Source organism: Hypomesus nipponensis, chromosome 6 (assembly GCF_054491055.1).
Source record: "Hypomesus nipponensis isolate SF chromosome 6, ASM5449105v1, whole genome shotgun sequence".
Taxonomy (NCBI): Eukaryota; Metazoa; Chordata; class Actinopteri; order Osmeriformes; family Osmeridae; genus Hypomesus; species Hypomesus nipponensis.
The window spans coordinates 5652197-5674155 of record NC_140366.1 but is presented as its reverse complement, the minus strand read 5'-3'; the positions used below and the strand labels follow the sequence as shown (position 1 = coordinate 5674155).

Genomic DNA, 21959 nt, shown 5'->3' with positions numbered 1-21959 from the left:
TTTAAACAAAAAAGACAGAGACAGACAGAGAGGGATGATTAAAGAACCCAGGCCTGAAAGATGGAGGAGAGAGCAGACAGGGGAAAGGAACAGGAGGTGTGACCGATGGCTAGTCAACCTCGGCTACAGGTGTCACAAAGTACTCTTTTTCTCATAAACAGCACTCCAGTAGTTAAGATGCACTATACAGTAACTGTTGGCACCTATTCAATCCATCTCTCAAGTGGCCATGACCCCTATTCCCTGCTGTATGGGGCTGAGTGATGACATTTGGAAAATATGGCGGGTTTAGAGGTGAGCTTTCCTACCTTAGCCTGGCCAGCTGTTATGGGGAGCACAGGAGGGAGAAAATGGACGTGTGAAATGTGTTCCACCTGGGGACTAGGAGAGCTGGATGCTGGCTGCCCACCAGGAGGAACATCTGGCGCCGTTGATTCTGGCGTGGTGGCTGTTTCAGTCAAAACACCAACGCCCTCCGGCGTCCACCTGACTTTGTCCATTTTCTTTTCTTTTTGAACAATTTGGAATAAGGCGATTTCTCATCCAGCGGCTTTCCTCTGTATAGAAGTGGTCAGTCTCTGTGCTTAATGATACAGTCTGAATGAGGATTTTAACCTTATGGGAGGTAGTGTTGGTAACCTAAATGTAGATTATGAACCAGAATGTCCTCTTGGCCTTGTAAAGGGTCTTCTCTATTGGAGCAGATATAGGGTTTGACAAGTCTTCCTCTATATAAACGGATATAGGTGTTGGGAAAATTGAAGATGTAACACATTTATCCTGTATAAGAATGATTCTGTGTTCAGCATTCCTTGTGTGTGTAGAGAGGCCTACCCCCAAATCTGAACTTTGGGGAACACGAGGCATATGTAAACAAGGTGACCTGGGCTGACCACTCTCTCTTACTGGAGAGGCCATAAAAGATGTCTGGCCTTATCTGTGTTGGGTGAATCATGTGGTCAAGCTTACAGGGGTCAAAAGGCACACACACTCAAACACGCACGCACACACGCCTGCGCCCGGTCTTTGCAAGGAGCCAATAAAGAAGAGCAATGGAACATTTGCATGCCTTTGTCTTAACCAATGACTGTAAAGAGCGGTTCTGCTTAAATAGATTGCTAGCACAACATGCTAGCGGACAAACTTTGTAGCACAATGGCGTGTGATGTTTTTGTCTCCTTGTGGGCCGGCCGCAAGCAATAAACTTTCTTAAACTTGTTCACCGACTGACTGTGCAATGCTTGATAGATTAATAATTCTGACAATAGGATTGGACTAATCTTCTTTTATATAAACAGATATAGGATCTTCTATATTCTGTTAGTCCAAGCACTTGTCTTCTCCAAGTTGGAATACTACAACTCGCTTCTCACCGGTCTCCCAGCATGCGCAACCTGCCCTCTCCGAAGGATTCAGATCTTCAACCTAGCCGGACGCTCCCATGTTACCCTGCTCTTTATTTCACTCCTCTGGCTACCAATCATGGCCCGCATCAGATTCAAGACCCTGGTACTAACCTTCCGAGTGGTGAACGGGACTGCACCTGACTACGTCCAGTCTCTCCTCCAGCCTTACACCCCCACCCGCCACCTACAATCTTCTTCTGACAACCGTCTGGTGGTCCCACCTCTCAAGAACGCCCGCTCCCAACCCAAGCTCTTCTCCTGTCTGGCCCCCCAATGATGGAATCATATCCCCACCTCCATCAGAGACACTGACTGTATCCCTGCCTTCAAGAAAAGGCTAAAGGCGAACCTCATCCGGGAGTAAAGGTATTTAAGAAATGCTTTGTTGGATCAGATGTTAGTTTATTTCCTCCAGGAACACAATGACACTTATTCAGGGACTTGTTGCACTTGTTGGTTAGTTGTAACTGATTTAACTACTTGTACTCGCTGTGAATTGTATTATTGTTGCTCGCTTTGCTCTAGGTACACTCTAGCACTTTCGAGGATCATGTTGTTTAATTGTAATTTGTTTAACTCCATGCTTTTCTGGTTCTACCCATTGGCACTTATTTGCTTTTCACAATGTATGCTTCATGTTTTGGCTACCCGCAATGTTTTTGGGGCTATCTCGTTTATGATCATTGACCTGTGCACTTTTTGTAAAGCTCGTTCTTGGATAGTCACTTGGATAAAAGCGTCTGCTAAATGAATACATGTAAATGTGTAACAGATATAGGGTTGGACTAGTCTTCCTCTATGGAAGCAGAGTGCATCTGAGGTTCAGCTGTGTGTCTATGTGTGTATCTGCTGCAGATGACTCCAGCTCTGGCAGCTACAAATGCTAGAGCCTCAGGATAACAGCTGGCACTCCAGAACGTCTATACATTTTATTCAGCCATGCATTGTAAACCCATATAAAAAATCGAATTGAAATACAACATGTCTGAGGGAGTGCTTAATGTTAGTCTAAACCCCAGTTGTGGTCGCTAATGCAACACGAACAGTGGAAACTGGATCTAAGTAACATTGCATCAGGTAGTGGTTATTGTGAAACCAAACCACAATTGGAGCAGGAACCATGAACTGGCTGTTACAGGGATAGTCATCGCCGTCAAGGCGGAGCTTCGCTAACTCTGGTATAGCACAGGCTCCCCAGGGACTGGACAGACAACTGGAGAGAGCTTTGTTGTTGTGTTTCAGCCTGAAATGTGCCGTCTGTAATGATGCGTCCAGAGAAGGTCTGTCCCAATTCTCTGCCACTGTGTGGTGATTTATGGTCCAACATGTGGTAATGGTTTAGACAAGCTGCTGGAGGTCAGCTAGCTAGCAGCTCTAAGACAGTTTGCACACCACCATGTGTGAAACGAGGAGACGAGAGAGAGAGGGGCGCGAAAGAGGGGAGAGAGAGAGCGAAAGAGAGAGACATGAACCGAAACTGTATTTTAAGACAACCCAAGCATTCAACTCAGACACACCTCAACTTGATCTTTGTACCCTTTGAAGGACAAGAATGAATACGTATTTCACACAGTATCTCAAGGAAATCTATGCCTCTGTAATGTTTCTGAGATGTGAATAGAAAGTTAACCATTTTGACTTTTTGCAATCATTAACTACCGTGACTGACAGACTTTATATGACGTTTTCGGGAGTTTTGTGTCCTTCAGATCTCTGGAGAAGGGAAACCAGTAGAGACCACAACTGTCACCACATCATCCCACAGCAAGGACAGTCAGTGGATTATAGCCCACAGAGCCACAACTTGGACTGTAGTAAAAACAACAATGAATAAAACTGTGTTTGAGTTCTAGGATTAAAAGTACGCCGTACAATGAAGGCATTTATTTCACACTGATGCAAGCCAGTCGCATTTTTTTATACAGACACAAAGGTTAGCAAAAGAAATGTCCAGTTGCTTTTCAAGATGTTTTAGTTGCTGTTAGAAATAAGCAAAACATTATTATTGTTTATAATGTGCATAGATTAATATGGATTTAACAATCTAATATCTGATTGATTTCATAGTTGTTAAACTGACTGGTACAACGGTTCGATCAAAACTATAAACAAACACATTAAACTAGTAAGTACAATTATATACAATGTAAAAAAACAACCTCTAAACCATTTAAATTCGAGATTTGAAAAATGCTGACTAAAACAAATATATGTGATCTGTGATATGTAAGCCAGTGAAATACAATTTAAGCTGATGACTAACTAAATGTTTATTCATGTGCCTCGTTAAAGCGCATCAGTTTTAAGTCTATAATACCATTCATCCACACAAAACAGAGCCATAACTACACCACAACAATTTGAAACTTTGAGATCAGTATTCAGAGTGCCTGCTCTGAAACGTTACACATGTAAAACACTAACACTTTTAAAACTGCCTCCTTCATAAATTCTACACTTTATAAAACTGGTAAAGTGCTATCATAAAGAGAATGGAAATTAATGAGTGAATGCTGTAGCCTGACGTTGTCATACTCATAATTCTAGTCAGAATATGCACAAATTCAACCCAAGGGCTCTTTCGTGACGTTGTTGATTACGTTACTGTTGATCATCTGTCCATCATCGTATAAAGCCCGCCCTGGCAATTTCATTGGTCTGTCCAGATCCTGGTTTTATGTAGTTGTTCCTAATACGAGACCCTCCAGACCCAACTTCCCGACCGAATTTTTTTGTGGGCGGGGAGAAGTTGGGCTAGCAGCCAGGCTATGAATGCTGCACAAACTATATATAAATGTGACTAGATTGTTAAAAAATAAATTCTGAGACCCCATGAAAGTGCATGGTCATGTAAACCTAGACTGTACATCGCTCTCACTTGGACTTGGAAGTTCTTCGAATGTGTGAATCCAACCATCCATCCATTTCAACCATTCCTCTTGTATACTACATTCAATTGTATGTACTAATGTGACTTAGCCTTTGTACGTCAGTCTAAAAGCAGTCTTTTAAACTCTCAGATGAGATTTAATAGTTTCTTACTTGTGTGAAGAAATAACTGGACTGAGTCACAGGAGAGATTAGGTATGGTACGGCAAATCCATTATTTTGTTTCTTTTCGAACTGTCTCAGTTCTTGAAATCCCCTGTCTGCCAGTTCATCATCTTCACCAGTCCCACAGGAGTGCGTATAGGTATCAAAGATATGCCAAGCCAAAAGAAAAAAGTTGGTACCAGGGTAAGGCAAAGCCAAGTGTACCTTCAAAGGCACCAAACTGTACGTCTGTAGCGTGTCCTGTTAAGTCTACAGGTGATAGGTAGCAAGGTCCTTGTTCCCTCAGGAGACTGTGGGGAACGCATGGGCTGGTAGTCCTGGAGGTCCAGGGGTTCCCGGGGGACCTGGGGGCCCAACAGGCCCAGGCTTCCCTCTGGGTCCTGGTATACCGTGGATCCCTGGCAGACCAGACTGGCCCTGGATCCCTGCAGGTCCCTTGGGTCCTGAACTCCCGTCTTTGCCCATGGCTCCCATGTCACCCTTCTGTCCAATCTCCCCGCGGGGGCCAGGTGGACCCAAGGCACCTTTAGCTCCTTTAATGCCCACCGCGCCCTTGCCCCCAGTAGGCCCCACCTCACCCTGTGCTCCCTTCGATCCAATGATGCCCTTCTCACCCAGCGGGCCACGGTTCCCTCCTAGGCCCCTGTCCCCCTTATTACCAGTCAGGCCGACAGGACCCTTGGCCCCTGTCTCCCCTCTGTTACCCTTCGGACCGGGAGGACCAGGAATTCCTGTAGAGTGAGGGGAGCCAAACAGGTAAACATGGAAATATTTTTATGAGTCATGACTCACAATGTAACTTACACAATAACTTGACAGTGAAAAATGTGTCAAATGATCATTGCACGTGGACTGCACTCATATGGGACGTTTTCTACCTAAATGGTTCTCGAAACGCTGTACATTTTGCCTCTCATTTACACAAACACCACTGGCGGCAGAGCCGCCATGTCTTGCTCGACAACCAATCCCCTCTCCCTCCCCACCGCATCCGCCCCTTAACATTGTATGCACGTCTGCGTGTCCTACTGCATTTGCCCTACCTTTCACTATGGTGAAGTTTTGTATCAGCTGCCCATGGTGTGAATCCACCAGCTTCATCTCCTCCATCACCATGGACAGGTTCCGAACGTCCAGGTCCAACCTCACCCTGAGCATCAGGTCTTCTTGCCTTAGAACGTCAGCCATGTGCAGCAGCAGATCCACGGTGCGGTTGAGGTTCTGCAGGTCCTCGGTGTGGCTGGAGAGCCGAGATTGGCAGGAGGAGCTCTCCATGTTGATGTACTTGTACATGCTCTGGACGTGGCTGACCGTGGCATTGATGCTGGAGGAGATGGTGTCGATCTCCATCTCAATGGAGATCATTCTGGCATCCAACGTGGTGAAGCGCTCTCCTGTGCGGTTCTCGTAGTATCTGCAGGGGGTCAGAACAGGACCAAAGGGGTCATGGTTAAAGGTTTGTTAAAATCTTGAGCAGGTTGAAGAAGTGGAGGTTTTTGCTTGTGTGTTTTGAATGTACTATCCCTTAAGGTAAAGTCTGGTACTTTCAAACTCAAGCGCCTGGTATGTGCCTGCTCTTGAAACATATTTCTAGAGAATTCTGCCAATCAGGTTTGGCTTTCTCTCATAGCAAACAACATACAATCTTTAATTCAGACACCAAGCCAATTCACCCACTCTGAAGTGATAGTGCGCGTCCAGTCAGGGTCCAGAATGTTCCTGGATGCTGTGCATGTTGTTCTCCTGTCTATGTATAGCTGTTTTAAACACATTCACGATGCCAGGGTGGGTGGTCAATATCAAACCTGGAGTGGTAGTGGAGGTCGTGCATGTTCTCCTCGTGTTCATCCATGAAGGAGGTAAGGTTGTCCAGCTGCATCTGGAGGTTCATGACCTGCAGGGTGAGGTCGTGGACCATCTCGGAGCTCATGCTGATGCGCTGGTGGGTGGCGGAGATGCCGCTCTGGATGCTCCTCACCGTCTGGGTGGTGGCGCTGGAGTTGGACTTGAGGCCGCTCAGGACCCGGCTGTAGTTCTGCCAGTCGGCCGTCATCTTCTGGAGGACTAGGGTCTCCTCATCCGTCTTCCTCTGAAGGGTGTCCATCCACAGAGCGCTGGGTCGGGAAAGAGCGTCCAATATTAAACAACGTTTTTGTCTTTGAAAAGTTAAAGAGCTAGCATGTTTTGGTTCAGAGTTATGGAGGTCAGCTCCTACCTGAGGGCCACCGTGGTGTTGACCTGCTGGACGGTGGCCTTGAGGTCGTACTGGTCCTGGGATAACGTCTTCATGCTCTCATCGGTCTCTGTGATCACCGCCTTCCAGCCATCCACCTGGTCCAGGTACCTCTCAAGTGATTGGTTGATGAGTTTGATTGACATGGAGTAGTTCTGCATGTCACGAGTCATCCTGTTACTCGCTGTCTTCAGGGTCTGCTGGGTCTGAGATGCCTGGTCCAATACCTGAAGAGGTAAGTGGACTCATTCAACATTTCAACCAATAGCAGTGTTTGTGTGATTGGTTGTTTGAGGGACAATTGGTAATAAAATGAATAACATATTTCCTTTCATTCCTGTTGCAGATTGATGAAAAAAAAAGTTAAGAATATTTTCTAAAATACAGTACCAGTCAAAAGTTTGGACACATTTTCCCATGTGTCCAAACTTTTGACTGGTACTGTACACACACACATACACACACACACACACACACACACAGATACACACGCACACATACAGATATACACACACACAGATACACATATAGATACACACACAGATACAGATACACACGCACATTCACACACACACACACACACACAGATACACATACAGATACACACACACACACACACAGATACACATACAGATACACATGCACACACACACAAGCAAAACACAGGTTGGCAAAGTATCATGTTGTTCACATCACGTACAGTACCAGTCAAAAGTTTGGACACATTTTCCCATTCAAAGTGTCCAAACGTTTGACTGGTACTGTATATCGTATTATTTTCTGTTCTCTGCTATATTATTCTACTGACCTGCTCCTGCCCCAAGATCATCTTCTGCAACTCTTCAAACTCTCTCTTGAGTCGAGCCACCTCCATCCCATAGTGGGCCAGATCCAGACAGCCAGAACAATTACTGGTGCTGCTCAGATCTGGGGAATGAGGGATGAACCAATGTTATACAGTGATCTGTTGATGATGAACCCACAACCTACATACACCACTAACACCATGCTCCAATCGCCTATGCTATCAGGGGAAGGTCTATAGCTCCAAACATCCTATTAGTGTAGAAACGTGTAATTCAATTCCACACAACCAGTGTTCAGGGTTGTGTGGCATCAGGGTTCAGTTCAGGGTTCCAAAACTCCTTAGGGTCAATGGAACAGAACAAAGATTCTATCCCAGCAGAGGTAACCAGAGGTAACTGAGAAGTATGGATCCTAGAGCGAGCTCAGAGATTCATGTCTCCCCAGGGTCTCCCCATCTCAGGAGGCCAGGTCATGGGGCTAGAGAAACTTCTCCCCCCTCCATCAAGAGACACCCTTACATGCTCCCTCCTGGCCCAAGGTTCCATATTCCATGACCCACATCTCTGTACTCTTCGGATGACCTACTTTGGACACTGAGATGTGTCTCTTTTTGACGGGGGGGGGGGGTGACTTCTGCTCGGAAGGCCTCTGCAGGAAGTCTTGGTATGCTCCACTAATCTTTGTTTACCACTCTTCACCTCTCTGGGAATGAATGAACTGCCGAGGCCTGCTGACACAGCTAATATGGGCTTATTGTCTAGTGTGGCTGAGTTAGGTATGATTGCTGGTCATGTAGTATGGTGCTGGTCATGTCTACAGGTCCTGGGTTCAAGTCCCTAAAGGTTCATATCCATACTGTAAGTTTGCCATACTTGTGCTGGAGTGCTGTAAGTACAGTGAATAGCTACACTTCTCAGCTACAGTATGCTTGTCCATTATGCAGAATACAGTTAGAATGTCTTGTACCTTCAATACTCCCCTGAACTTTGGTAATCTTCATGTGAAAGTGTGATTCCTCCTCCGATAAGAAGTCAACTTTCCGGAAAACTGAGAAGGCACGAAAAAATTGTTAGTTAGCAAAGCTGGCTTCATGAGGAATGAAGAGAAATCCACCAGTATGAGTAGTTGTTTTCTGCCTCAACTGAGCTTAATTACTTGGTCATTTCTGGGACCTTTCTTTCATAATGTTCGAGTTTGCGATGTAGAGATTTACAGTATGTGTTGACAGGAGGCAGTAGTTATATGGGCTGGTTCCCAATACAACACACAACTTACAGGGCACAACTACAGGAAATGACTTAGCCAGCTGCTCGTTTCCTCGTGGACTACAGCTCCCAAAGGACCCACAGTCGTGTTTAAACACACGCTGGAGGAGGCCGTGCTGCGTATTATAACGTTCTAATCCCAGAGCCTAGGGATTAATAACGGCAGAGCTGGAGTCTGTTTATCCTCACAAATGCTTCCATGTGTCGTCCACATACCACCTGTTTAACTGCATTAGGATCGTGGGGTACTGAGTTTGAACATGACTTATTGGGGACTAGAGGTGTTGTTGGTTCTATAGTCTAGGTAGGAGGGTTTATCAACATGCATTGTGATTCACTGTCCATGGAGCTTTTTGCATGTTTGAAAACAGTCAGAATGCTTATAGGAGCATACACTATTGTCTCCAATCCTTTCTGCTAGATGTCGTAAGCAGATGGCTAAAGTTTACAGAACTGAAGGGAGGTTTGGAAAAGAAAGAGGCTTCTCGGTAAAAACATACACTTTGTAAACACTGCTGAGAAAAGGCAGGCTGGAGCACTGCCTGAGCCAGAAACATGAGATACACTCAGAAACTAAGACCCGCTATGTTTCTTTAGTTATCTGAAAATCCCTTTGGGTTTTGTTCTCTCGATAATTTAATCTAGTGAATACTCAAGCAACAAGCAGTGTTAACAAGAGTTTCAAACAAAAGTGGTTTGTCAAATGATGCGCTTAAAATCTTCAAGACTTGATCTTGGTCTAAAACGTGGACTTTAACATTTTGTAAAGGTCACACAAATGTGACACTGATAGCGAACACTTGTTATATAATGAAGTATCTGGGAATTTCACCAATATGAAACAGATGTGGGAGTAAGTGGACGTAATATGGAAACCTCAACATATCACCGCTTCATGTTCTCCCTTTCGCACCCGTTGTTTGGACCGGTTCAGCCAAGCACAATGTTAGAGTTTCTCCATGATAAAGTTTACAATTCTTTGTTCTTATTTGGTTTCACGGCTGACTGGGTGTGGGTTCGTTGACATAAACTGTGAGTGGACCCTCCAGGGCTAGGCTTTGCCACTGCCGTGAGGAGACCTCAGCTCCACTTTAACCTTCTCACAGTTACAACCAGAAATCTCCAAGGGAGTACTGAGGTATTGTAAAAAAAAAAAAAGATTTACGGCCTCCCCTCTCAATCCCAAAGACCTCCTGATGCATCTAGCATCTGCTATTACTGTAATATTTGTCATGTATGACACAATAAACCTGCTATGAAACGTAGGTTCATATGATCCGGGGAAACCAGTGACCCCTATTGTTTTACACAGAACTCTTGAAGGCCTCTACCACAATCCTGCTTCTCCCTTGTTACGGCTCATAGAGGAGCACTGTGGTTAGTCAAGCATGACTAAGGGACCAGGTTCTGCTTTGCCAGGGACACCAGATGACGAGGAGTTTGGAGACGGTATTGGACGCATGATACCTGCTGGAAGGCTAAGCTCTGGGCAAAAATGACTCACTCAACAATCCCGAGTCAATCTGGATTCAATTTTGGTTGAGTTCATTGTAGTCTGTAGCTTGGGTGCAGTGAATTGAGCCAAAAGTGGATGGAGTGTCAGTGGAATACTTAAGCCCAAAGCGAGACTGAGCCCAACCAACCAGTAGGTCTCCTTCAAAGGTCCAAACTCAAGCTATTGGGGCGAATAGTTACAAACCAATCGAAACTTCATTTTGATGGCAGTCAATTGCCAGCTAACTTTTCACTCTGTAATATCATAGTATGATGCCACCTACCCAGTGATGCCAGGACTGCCACAGCAATGATGAGGAAGGCAAAAAAGCCATAGAGGACCTTGACAGCCAGCTGGAGGGATCGGGTCTGTTGGCACTTAACACACCCACCCCGGGTCCTGCCTGAGGGCACACACACACACACACGGAATCATCTGGATGAGTCTGGATGAGTCTGGACTGAGTTATAGATGCAGTGTTGTGTTAACCTAAGATTTAAGACTTTCACTGGCATGGAGGGGAAGAAGGGAGTGGAGACCCCATAGACTACTTAGAGAGCAACCAAAATAAATATGACAATCTTTTCTGTCATATCTATATCTAACCTTGCTGTAACAATGTGGGGAAACTGGCCACTGACTGGTCATAATCACATGGAGTAGAAGTGTTTGTGTGCGTGCATTTGTGTGTGTCTGTGTGTGTGACTGATTGCGTGCCTCTGAGTCGAACTATGTAAACCAGATGTAACAAGCACGCACAAAAACAAAGCTGTGATTGCAGGCGTGTGGAGACACGCGCAGACACGCATGCACACCACGACAAGCTGAGGATAAATTCCCTACACGGCTTCCTGTTTACACAAAATGGCTGCTCCGATGTTACTCATCTGTGTCACTGTTTAGGGAATGTCTTCAGGACAATCAACATTGCACTGGGACATGGAACATGCATTGGGAACAAAGCACATTAACAGTTATTTTGAATGCTTGAAAACAGCCCAATAGTCCTGTATTTTGGGGAAAATAAGACACATTTTCTATAAACCCCACCCCACCAGTATGGGAGCTTTGTGTTTGTATATCTGAGTATATACCGCACTGGAATATATGCCGCACTTGATACAGGAACAATGATACCAAGCAATGCACGAGTACAGGCGATCTTACAGCATTCCATTGTGTAACACACTTCAAAAACGAAAGCAAGTAAGTGTGAAATGTATTATATATTGCCCGGGAATTAACTAATATTTAAATAGCATTTATGAAAAAAGTATTTCTACTGTTATTTTGTTATAAAAACGTGCTATAAGCCGCATCAAAATATAACCTCCACAAGAATTTTTTTATGTCAGGATATAAACCGCGGCTTTAATTCCGAAAAATACGGTACATTAGCCTGACGTTGTCATACTCATAATTCTAGTCAGAATATGAGTCTGATACTGCTCCGTTGGGCTGAGAATATGGGGCGTGTTTCAACCGAACCCGGAAAAAAAGCCTTTTCGCTCAATTGAATAGACCTACAACCATCAGACCAACTTAGTATGTTGTTTGTCTGTAACAACCCAAGCGCTCCTTGGTGACATGGTTGATTATGTTACAGTTGATCATCTGTCCATCATCGTATAAAGCCCGCCCTGACAATTTGATTGGTCCGAACAGCTCTTGTTCTGACATAGTTTTTCCCCAACCGAGAGACCCTAGACCCAACTTCCTGACCAAATGTTTGTGGGCAGGGCTAAGTTAGGCTGGCACCCAGGCTAACGGTACACATGTACTGGAACTCCTTTTTAGGAAATATCCAGTAACAAAAAGGGTAAGTTATAAGTTGGGGATCTATGGTCAGTGGTTAGGAGGATAGACAGATGGAGTATATGTTGTTAAGATAATTTTTCAAGTAATGCACAGAGTCATCGGATTCAAAGAAAGTACCATGGTTTAATACTTGCTGGCAAGGAGACAACATCTGATCGTAATACAAAGTTTGTCATATTCTAGTCTTAACAAATGCTCACCCTTCCCCCAGGGTGATAAAAAAGCCTAAAGTTTAGTTTGGGGGGGCTCTGTTATCTGCTGACAAAGAATGCTAGGCATCTGTATTATTCAGTATAAAACTTAATTTCTCTGACATATGTATGCGGTTGATGTATGTGGGTTAATACAATGTTCCTCACCTCTGAAGGAAGGCATCTCCTCCTCCTCTCCTGTAAGGTCCTCCTCTGGAAGACACACACACACACACACACACACACACACACACACACACAGGATAAGTGTCTCTTCTAGCGATCATCAGCTTCACAATTGCTCAAGTAAAATATCTTCAATATCCTCATTGGAAAACTTGACCTCAGACTTTGACCTCTTCTTCATGCAACGACAGGAAAAAGTTAGAAGATGATGGAAGTACTATCTGTTGACAACGGCTGCTTTTCCAAAAACCTAATCAATTCGAGGCTCAGCTGAAAGCATTTTAGCTTTCAGTATTACTTACCTTTAAAGAGCTGGTTCTCGTATCCACAATAGCTATCTGCCAAACAGAGAGAAAGACACATGAAAATTGCAATCACACTTGACACTGTCATGGGGAGCAACTTGTTTATAACACACTCATAACATATAATACACTCATAAAATCTCACTCATAAAATCTCCGGATAGGGATTGTGAAGTCTAAAACACAGAGCACCTAACTGGGGCTGGCTATGGACATGAGGTCATAGTTGGCGTGCATCTTAAAATGAGATGCCTTGAACAGAAATGTTTTGGTGCTGTTGAATCTGCGTCTCTGACCAATATATCACATACTTCCTGTAGAGGACTGTGGCTGGCATAGAAATGTATGAGCTGTCAAACACATGCAGGGCCCCAATGCAACATTACAGAAACTACCAAAGAGGGAGCGATTTTCTCTGTGTGTGTGTGTGTGTGAATGTGTTTGCATGTTCACGTTGTTGGTTTATTATAGTGCCGTCATTTCTTTCTTTTTCAATTGGTCGACAGGAGAAGGCAGAGGGGGTGGAGGCTAAATGATGACTGAGACAGAGGCAATCTGAACATATGCCTAGACAGCTACATACTCACATAAATAACTGCGGAAACCTTATTAAACTGCAGTTCATGCTTCATAGAGACAGATGCTGAATAATGTCCAGAATGTGATTTATTCTGTGTGGGCATATTATCTAACTGAGATATGTAGACATTTAGGAGTAGACTATGCTGTCAAGGTGCATAACTTTGGATCAGAAACATATGAATGCTACAAATGTGTTGCATATGAGACCATAAAACAAACTGTAACACCATTTATTTATTTGACTAAATAACCTATTGCTGTTTGGTGGAGGTCGACACAAATCCCCTTCAACACAAATATAAGGCTGCTGTGGGCATCGACCATAACACATTCTATTCTGAAATGATCCCAAGTCTGTCTATGAGTAGTGTCCTTCTGGAAAAAACAAAAAAACAAGAATCATGGTTGTCAACTTGATTTGCTCAAACCTTAAAATATAGAGCTTAGACACAGGCTATCCATCTTGATCCAGTAACGACATTACCAGACATAAGGTTCCTACATTGGGATAGGAAATGACTCAGCATAAAGGTGTAAACAACGAAAGAGAGCACGTTCACAAAGCACAGAGGGGAGAAATCCTACTGGATGTGAGAGAGGGGAGAGAGGGAGTGAGAGATGAGGCTGGGGCATAGAGAACTGAAAGTGTGTTTATGTGACCTGGTGGAACAGCTGAAGTCAGGTCTGGTGAGGGCCCAGAGAAAGAGCAAGAGTGAATTGTCTCAGACTTTACGTTCCTCAGTAAGTCTCGCAGGTGTTTCAGTTGACTCACACAGCATAACAAACCGAAACACGCAGAACTCTAAAAGTCAGACCTACTCTGCCTTAGAGGCCTCGGATGGAAAAACAAGTCTACTGCGTCAATCTGTAACTCTACATTTAACGTACACACACACACACACCTCGGAGGTATAACATCAGATGTGTTTCTAAGATGAAATCAGCACGAGCCAGACAGGTGTGGGGAGACTGGCTGCTTGCCTGAATTTGAAATTAGGCTGTGATTGGAAAAACTGAGTTGGAAAATACCCAGCGTGTTAAAATATGAACAAATATACTGAACAAATATGAGCACAGGTGGCTGAAGAGGAAAATATAGGAAAAACGACATTCAACAAAACCTAAAAAATTCACAACTTTCAAAGTTGGAGTTAGGGAGAACATTCTCCTCTAAAATAGCGTTCATAGTCAAATCATGCACAATATGCCATGTAATACAAAACTATCAATTAGGTCTAGTAGTTTAAAGGAACTAAAAGCATCCATAAAATAATATTATTTTCAATTTTTTAAACGTCCTCAAGGCTAATGCTATTAAGGGGGATCTGCTTTTCCTGAGTTCTCAGACATTCTGGGCTCTCCTGACCACAGTGGTCAAAAAGAAAGGTAGGCTACAGTTCCATGCAGCAAGGTTAGGCCTGCTTTATAAAAGGTTACAGCCCATAACGCTATCATTAACTCTCATAAGTATGCATGTTTGATTGCACGCTGTCTGCTTTAGTGATGGACTCCGGTACACTTAAGGTTAGAGTTAGCTGCAGCTAAGAATACCTCCTTTACTGCGATACTTAAGTTATGGTAACATGCCAATTGTGTAGCATAGTAACCATGGAATTCTTATTGTCGTGTCAAGTGGCATGGTGACACTATGCCAACTCATATTAAGTGCTGTGTTTTATTCCTGCATGGGGAAATGTTAAGTGCTTAAGTGGGTATCTCTGGGAATCGTGCTAGCATGGTAATCATGCTAGTTGTGTAGCATGCTAACAGTAAGGGTATAGCACATTTACATTTAGTCATTTAGCAGACGTTCTTATCCAGAGCGACTTACAATGAGTACAGGGACATTCCCCCTGAGGCAAGTAGGGTGAAGTGCCTTGCCCAAGGACACAACGTCATTTTGCACGGGCGGGAATCTAACCGGCAACCTTCTGATTACTGGCCCGATTCCCTAACCGCTCAGCCACCTGACTCCCTATGTACAGTAGCGGATGTAGCAGAATAGAGGTGAGAGCACTGATAGTGTGATTGTGCTACACAGAGAGGATTAGCCCTGTGAAAACTTGGTAATGTTTCAGGTAGCTCGTATGAAAGAAAGGCAGCACAGATCATTTGTCTGCTAGCTTGTCCAGATGTTGTACAGTGCATACCCAGCAGCCACCTATGAAAACATGGGTACAGTTATACTAAAACACAAGTGCAGGAACATTAGCACTGCAGATGACCTTACACAGTACCTCTATTCCAAAGATTGTCCGATCGTCTTAAACCAGCACCATGTGCACACCTGTGTAGGTGAAAGGTAAGAGTAGACAGAATTTCTGCCATTATCTGTTTTGTTGTACCTGTCCAGGTGGTTTGGAACCTTGCCATAGACTACTATGTGATTTCTGGGTCTGAGGGCAACATCTGGGCTTTAGTCTTGTCATGAGACCTTGGTTCTTCACTTCCATATTTATGCTGTGTCGTTCTCAGTGTGGAGTCTTCACAACTATATTCTCTTCCTCCAACCACCATTGTTGTTATGTCAGCACACACTGGGAACTCCGACCACAGAACTCCCTGTTTGGGTTCTACTGATTTTGGTTCCAATAACAAGGTTCTGTAAACGAGTAAAAAGGAACATACAAGATCATTTTTTCTAGCAGAACCATTTAACACAAGACTGAAGACCATTTCTGCAGTCTGGAAACCTACTGACCGGTCCCACTGTTTGGACCTGAGAAGTCTGACTTCATTTCTGCAGACCCACCAGGGAATATGACACTGTTGATAGGAATAAACTCCTGAATCTGAGACCCTTTTCATGTTTAGAGCAAGCAGCACTGTCTTAACACTGTGTTGTGTCCACAATCCTCATGACCCTCTAGCTCACTACGTCATACTTGCCTTTCTCTCACCTCTGATCCATCATTCCAAAACACTACACAGACAAAGCATACTGATTTACTATTTTAAGTGTTCACCTCTTTTGACGAGGGCCCGACTACAAGTTTTTGACCAAAACCTCAACCTCAAGTGGAAACACAGACAAAAAAGGGGAGGTTTTCCCAACCAGCAGGGGGTCGTAACCACAACCCATAAAGACAAGTGTCTCCTGAAACTCCTGCTGACACCCTTCCGATTCTGACTTTCCCAGATGGGGCAGAGTGGTTGTCCTCTGGGCCATGAAATGATTGGAATGTGTTGATGTAAACTGCTTAGCCTTGAAGGAAAGAACACAAAAACGGCCTTGATGTGGTTTTTGGGGTAGCAGTCAAAAGATGAGAGTTGGAGCTGCGAACAGGCAAATGTTTTCTCGCATTAAAACAGTACATAAAAGACAAAAGGAGGGAAAGAAAGGAGGAAGACAGAGAGAAACGACATCAAAAACAATCCTCCCTCTAAACCCTTCAGCAGACCATACCAGGTTCATCCTTCTTCTCTGTGATTCTGGAGTTTTCTTTTGACTGTTCCTTAGCCTTGTAGAGTTTTCCAACACCTCTCCGTGTGCCAGCTACACACCTGCTGCCCCCTTCCTCCCCTCCTTCTTCTATGGTGCTTCTTTCTTGTTCCTCAGCAGGAATGTGTAGACCTGCATGTTCGGGGACTGCAAACTGCCCCGCTTCAGTGAAGCAAACCCCAAACAAGACTCAGACAGACCTCCTACCTGGACCCAAGGGCACTGACCTGTGCCCAGCAGTTACTTGTCCTGGTCCAAACCTTTTCCCAGCAGGAGAATAGTCTAGAACTGACCCCGAAGCAGTATACAAGCGGTGTACCCATCATGCATTGCCTGTAAACCCACTTTACTACACTTTCCAGAGGTTTATGACACCTCCTACATATCCATTACCGTGTGATTCGTCCCCTTCTTCCCATTATGGAAAAGGAGCCCTCTCACTTCACAACCTTTAATACCCCTTAGAGGGTTCTTCCGTCAAAACACACCAACATGATTTTACCTGTACTTATATAGTGGTTGTTCCCCCTAGAGAGTTTTCTAAGCTCTGTGCTAAACCAATCCTTTAAGGCTCCCATTTCATGTGTTTCAACGTTGACAAAAGCTTAGAATGTAACATTAACCTTTCAGTATGGTTCGTGTAAGATACCCCATAAAAAGTATCATAGGCAGATCCGAGGACTGTGAGTCCACACAGCCTCAAAGAAATATGAGGCCGCTCAGTGTTCAAAGCCGAGCCCAAGTCTCGCGTCCAAGAACAACACAGACGCGCTCGCTCAGAATCCTGCCTAGCGCGGTCGAAAAACTGGTCTGTCTGCACATTTGGGTGCTGGTGCACTTTCAAGTCCCCCACATGATCTACCACCAGCCCGAATCCCACCCTCTACTGTGGCACAACACCGGTTTGCTGTCGAACGCTGACGCAGAAACCAAGGGCAACATTGGGGGCTGCAGGTTTCCACACAGACGTGGTATTCTCTTACCTTTCATGGTGACTTCTTTAGGATGCCTCGGATCAGGATGTGAACAGATTCCAAGAAAACTGTCCTCTTCACTTAGTCTTGGTGTCCTGAAGGAGAAGCAAGAGAGGAACTAATTCAGACAGTGCACACATGTCCATGTAAGGTCAGTCGTTTCCCCTCACAAAATGTAACTCAGGAGGTGATGCTGTGTGGTCATAATAAGACTTACTTGTTGCTTCCACAACAGCTATCCAGCCCGGCTTATATCTATACAACTTGAATAAGACTTCCTCATCAAGCCCATGGACTCTGTCTCTCTCACAGACACTGAAGACAGGAGCAGGAGAGGCAGGCTGTAAGTCCACTAGCACATGCAAAGACTGAGTATCTACCGAACACACCAAGGTTCCCAGGCTGCATGCTATGTTGGCTTCACTACAGGCTGCAGCTTTTCAACATCCTGCCTTTCTCCACCATGGCCAGAAGAAACTGATACCTTGCACAGAAACCATGTGCAGTTTAGACAGGAGGGAGGGAGGGAGGGAGAAAGACACAGAGAGAGAGAGAGAGAGAGAGATGGGAGGGGTTGAGAAACAAGGAAAATTAAAGAGCGTAGAGGGTAAAGGAGGGATGGGAGGAGAAAAGAGAGAGGGAGAGAGAAAAGAGAAGAGGAAAGGAAGGCGGGTGGGTGGGTCCACATGTCATAGAGTCAGGTTCGTCTGGTCCAGCCTAATTGCTAACAAATGTTTGAACATTGAAGAATGGCCACCTTAAAAGTCTGTGGTTTGAATATGAAACGGTTTCCTCCAATCCTCCTTCCCTACATATCAGACATATTCCACATTCAAATGAAAGGAGGGGTAGCTAGCTCCTGTCAGAGTGCAGTATGTCTTCAGTGGAAGGTTACAGACCACATCTAACATCTGTGTAATTGACTTACTACAAAGTACATCCACCATCTATTTGTCATGCTGTAGGATTATATGTCAGAAAGACTTATTAGAGCACACTGGATGTTCATTTCCACTCCCAGTTCACCTTAAACATCATGGAACATTCTTAAAAGACAGATCATGCTAAATTCCCTTTCCTAAATTCTGCACACCCGGTATGAGGTGGAAATAGGGCTACCTGCTAATTACCATGCTAACCATTTCTCTTTGATCCCTAAATACCATGCCTACCATAACACTATTCTTTTGATCAGAATCATAGTTCCTTCCAGACACCACTAGATCCACTAGGATCTGTTTTCCATCAGCAGAGTTTAGATCATGCCAGTATTCATTAACCATGGGGAGAAGACCAGCCCTTCAGGACAGTGAGGTCAGGGAGAGGAAGAGACCTAGTACACTGGGTTTACAATATTTTTTTGGTGGAAACTGATCATCTACATCAATCAATCTCAGTAATCTCTTAAGTATGCAGGTAATCTAATTTCTTAAATATGTTAGTCATACACATTTTAATCAATCTACAATTGTACAATCTACAATTATTAGATTGTATACAAATGTACTTTTCTTGAAGAAAATGCTTTGATTTCTTTTCACTATCACTAGTTTAAGGTAATAACATTTTCCATAAAAGTTTTATGTACTCTGAATTAAGGTTTACAGTGTACTGTATAACAAGGAGACCTAGCATTGGAGCACAAAGAAGGTTCTAGAATCAAGATCAGCAAAGGAAGGCGACCCAGGACCAGAGGACAGGAAGAGGAGGGGCCCCAGTCTTTCAGGGCAGGAAGGAGAGGAGCCCTATTACTAGGGAACAGGTGGGAGGTTTTGTCCACACCAACACAGCCTCCGGATGGGTTAGTGTAGCTGAGGTGGTTTGGTGACACCTGAGGATGTACCTCAGTCAATCGCCTAGCCCTGAACCCTGATTTCCCATAGGAAACAAACTAATCAGCAAGTTTTCTCATTGCAAAATTACCTTTGCTACCTCTGCTGTCTCCAACTGCTGAAACCTGAGCCTCCCTCACCTTCATATGAACTGATGCTTGACAGTGTCTCTCGACCTCAAGGGCCCTGTTCTATCCAGTCTAATGGTCTCGCTCCTCTGTTTTGAAATCCAGTCCCAAGACTCCTATGATAAAGTCCACCAGAACCAGAGAAACAACAGGAACCGGTTCCATCCCATCCAGCTGCTCGTTCCTTGTCACAGTTGGGCGATGACGTCACTTTCTGCTCATCATGATCCAACCACGGAGGCGGCGACCTTGGACCGGAGAGAAGACCGACTCGGGTCGTAAATGAACGGACTGACAAACACGGCCGGACGCTCCAGGAGTCCATCTGCCCTCTGGAACGGCTTCTGACAGCAATTTGTTTTGCGAAGACACGGAGCCCAGCTTGGTTCAATTTGAAGAGCCATTTCTTCAGAATGCAAGCTGAGAGAGATTTCCAAAATAGACAAAGGGAGAGATGGGGGAGGGGTGGGGGGGGGGGGGGAGGGAGATAGATTCTCAGGCTTTCTTGATTATCTTGATATCCAAAATAGACAAAGAGAGAGAGCGAGAAAGAGAGAGCAGAAACAAACAGTGACATCTGTTCACGATGTGAGATGAGTAAACGCTGGATGATCAGTTCAAACACAAGTGACCTGGACACATGAACAGTGTCATTGATTCTCCTTCCTGTTGTCATCATTACGTGTGCCCTGATTCAACAGATTCCTTTAACAAACACAGAGCTCCGCAGGCTTGTCCATGATTACTGGGAGCTGATGACTGCTGTGGCCACTGATGAGCGTGCACTAAGGCTTGGCTCGAGTTCTAAAGAGGCTAATTTTAAACTCAAATTGTTCTCTTTAACAAAACAGGTCTTGCCCGAGGGACGGTAAGAAACTAGGACAATGAGGGGGACTCGGTGTCTGCCTCCTAGTGGAGAGTAACAGTTGTAGCTGTGTTGTTGCTGGTGAGGGTTGAAGGAACCCCGTTTCAAAGTAGAGCATGTAACCAGCTGTCGGCCCGGGAGGGGGGGGGGAGGGGTGCTCGGACAGCCTGTGTGTGTGTGTGTGTTTATGTGTGCTACAGACTGCGGATTTCAGTGTTCCAGAGAAAGTGATAATGAAACTGGCTGCGGCTGAAGTTGACCTTGGCTAGACATACACACGAATGGTCAGTGAGGCAGGTTTATGTCTACTATGAGCTATGCAACCCTGTGGGGGAATGAAAAGACGACTGCTTTCACGATACATCGTCACAGCATAATGTGCTATCAATCACTGCAGACAAGTGCAGAGTTGGGGACATCAGACCAAGCCAGCACAATTTGTACAGGACAGTTCAAGTTGACAATAGGAATGGCATTTGTGTACATACACAACACAGGGTCTGTCTTGAATGGAAGACATCCCAAACACTCAAGTTGCCTACAGCAACAGTGTAGCCAATCGGGAGTGCACGCAAGCTGCAATCTCTCTCATTGGTTAGTTCAGCATGACCTCTAACCTTTAGGCGTATTGGAAAACAATCTGTCTTCCTGTCACAGACTGATGACTCAGCCCTTAGTTCTGGTATGGTTTGACATGGTTGTCCAGAAACCCTGATTGAGCTTATGTAATAATCTTACATCACAGTGTAACAAAGCACAGAGCACACTGTTTCAGGCATCTCCTAACAGCTAGTAGAACTACTGGTCCAAATTGGACACATGCAGCTGGCTGGCTGGCTGGCAGACTGGCAGACTGGGACTTGGCAGCGTGGGTTTACAAGGGTAAAGAAAATGGTTTTAACTGCTGCGCTTATTAACAGTAATGTTTCAAAACTTGTCAGGTTCAGCAGGGTTTCACATGTACACCCATTCCTCAACATTCCCCGACGTGTGCATGATTCTGGTCACTTGTTTGGGCAGGGCTAATAAGGCCTACTCAAGGTCAACTTTTAACCATAGGGATCTAGTTTAAGGTAAAGGTTTAAAATGATAGGTAGCTGTTGATGGTCCACCACTAATAATTGTCTACAACCTGCATAATGGCATGATGTTTGGGACAATGTTGTAATGTTGAAGTTTCTCATTGTTGTGTATAGACTGGCAGATCCACCATACCACCTTTAAAACCATGTTCCCAGAGTGTTTACAAACCTTTAAATGTCTCTGACCCTCCCCTCTGTTTACTCAGACAGACAGATAGACAAAGAGATATGTCACTGACAATCCAACACTGCCTCCTTATGGCATGTTCACCACACAGCCCTAGGCGCTGACGA

At 44.6% G+C, this 21959-nt stretch overlaps 1 protein-coding gene across 1 annotated transcript; it reads right to left on the bottom strand.

Annotated features, from left to right (window-relative positions):
- Positions 1 to 3261: 3261 nt before the first annotated feature.
- Positions 3262 to 18216, bottom strand: scara3 (scavenger receptor class A, member 3). Its single transcript, XM_084700731.1, has 11 exons — positions 17976 to 18216; positions 17768 to 17853; positions 12758 to 12793; positions 12438 to 12482; positions 10544 to 10663; positions 8467 to 8547; positions 7502 to 7620; positions 6676 to 6920; positions 6266 to 6574; positions 5504 to 5874; positions 3262 to 5191 (listed from the first exon to the last, which is right to left on the bottom strand). Exons 2-11 carry the CDS (start codon positions 17772 to 17774, stop codon positions 4743 to 4745), a joined length of 1782 nt encoding a protein of 593 aa, XP_084556857.1. The 5' UTR covers positions 17775 to 17853; positions 17976 to 18216; the 3' UTR covers positions 3262 to 4742.
- Positions 18217 to 21959: the final 3743 nt, after the last annotated feature.

Excerpts from the sequence above, each read along its gene's own strand:
- scara3 (XM_084700731.1), bottom strand. Across the intron at positions 10,664-12,437 it reads GGAGATGCCTTCCTTCAGAG|GCAGGACCCGGGGTGGGTGT; the intron begins GTGAGGAACATT and ends GTGTGCCCTCAG. Across the intron at positions 5,192-5,503 it reads AAACTTCACCATAGTGAAAG|GAATTCCTGGTCCTCCCGGT; the intron begins GTAGGGCAAATG and ends CTCACTCTACAG.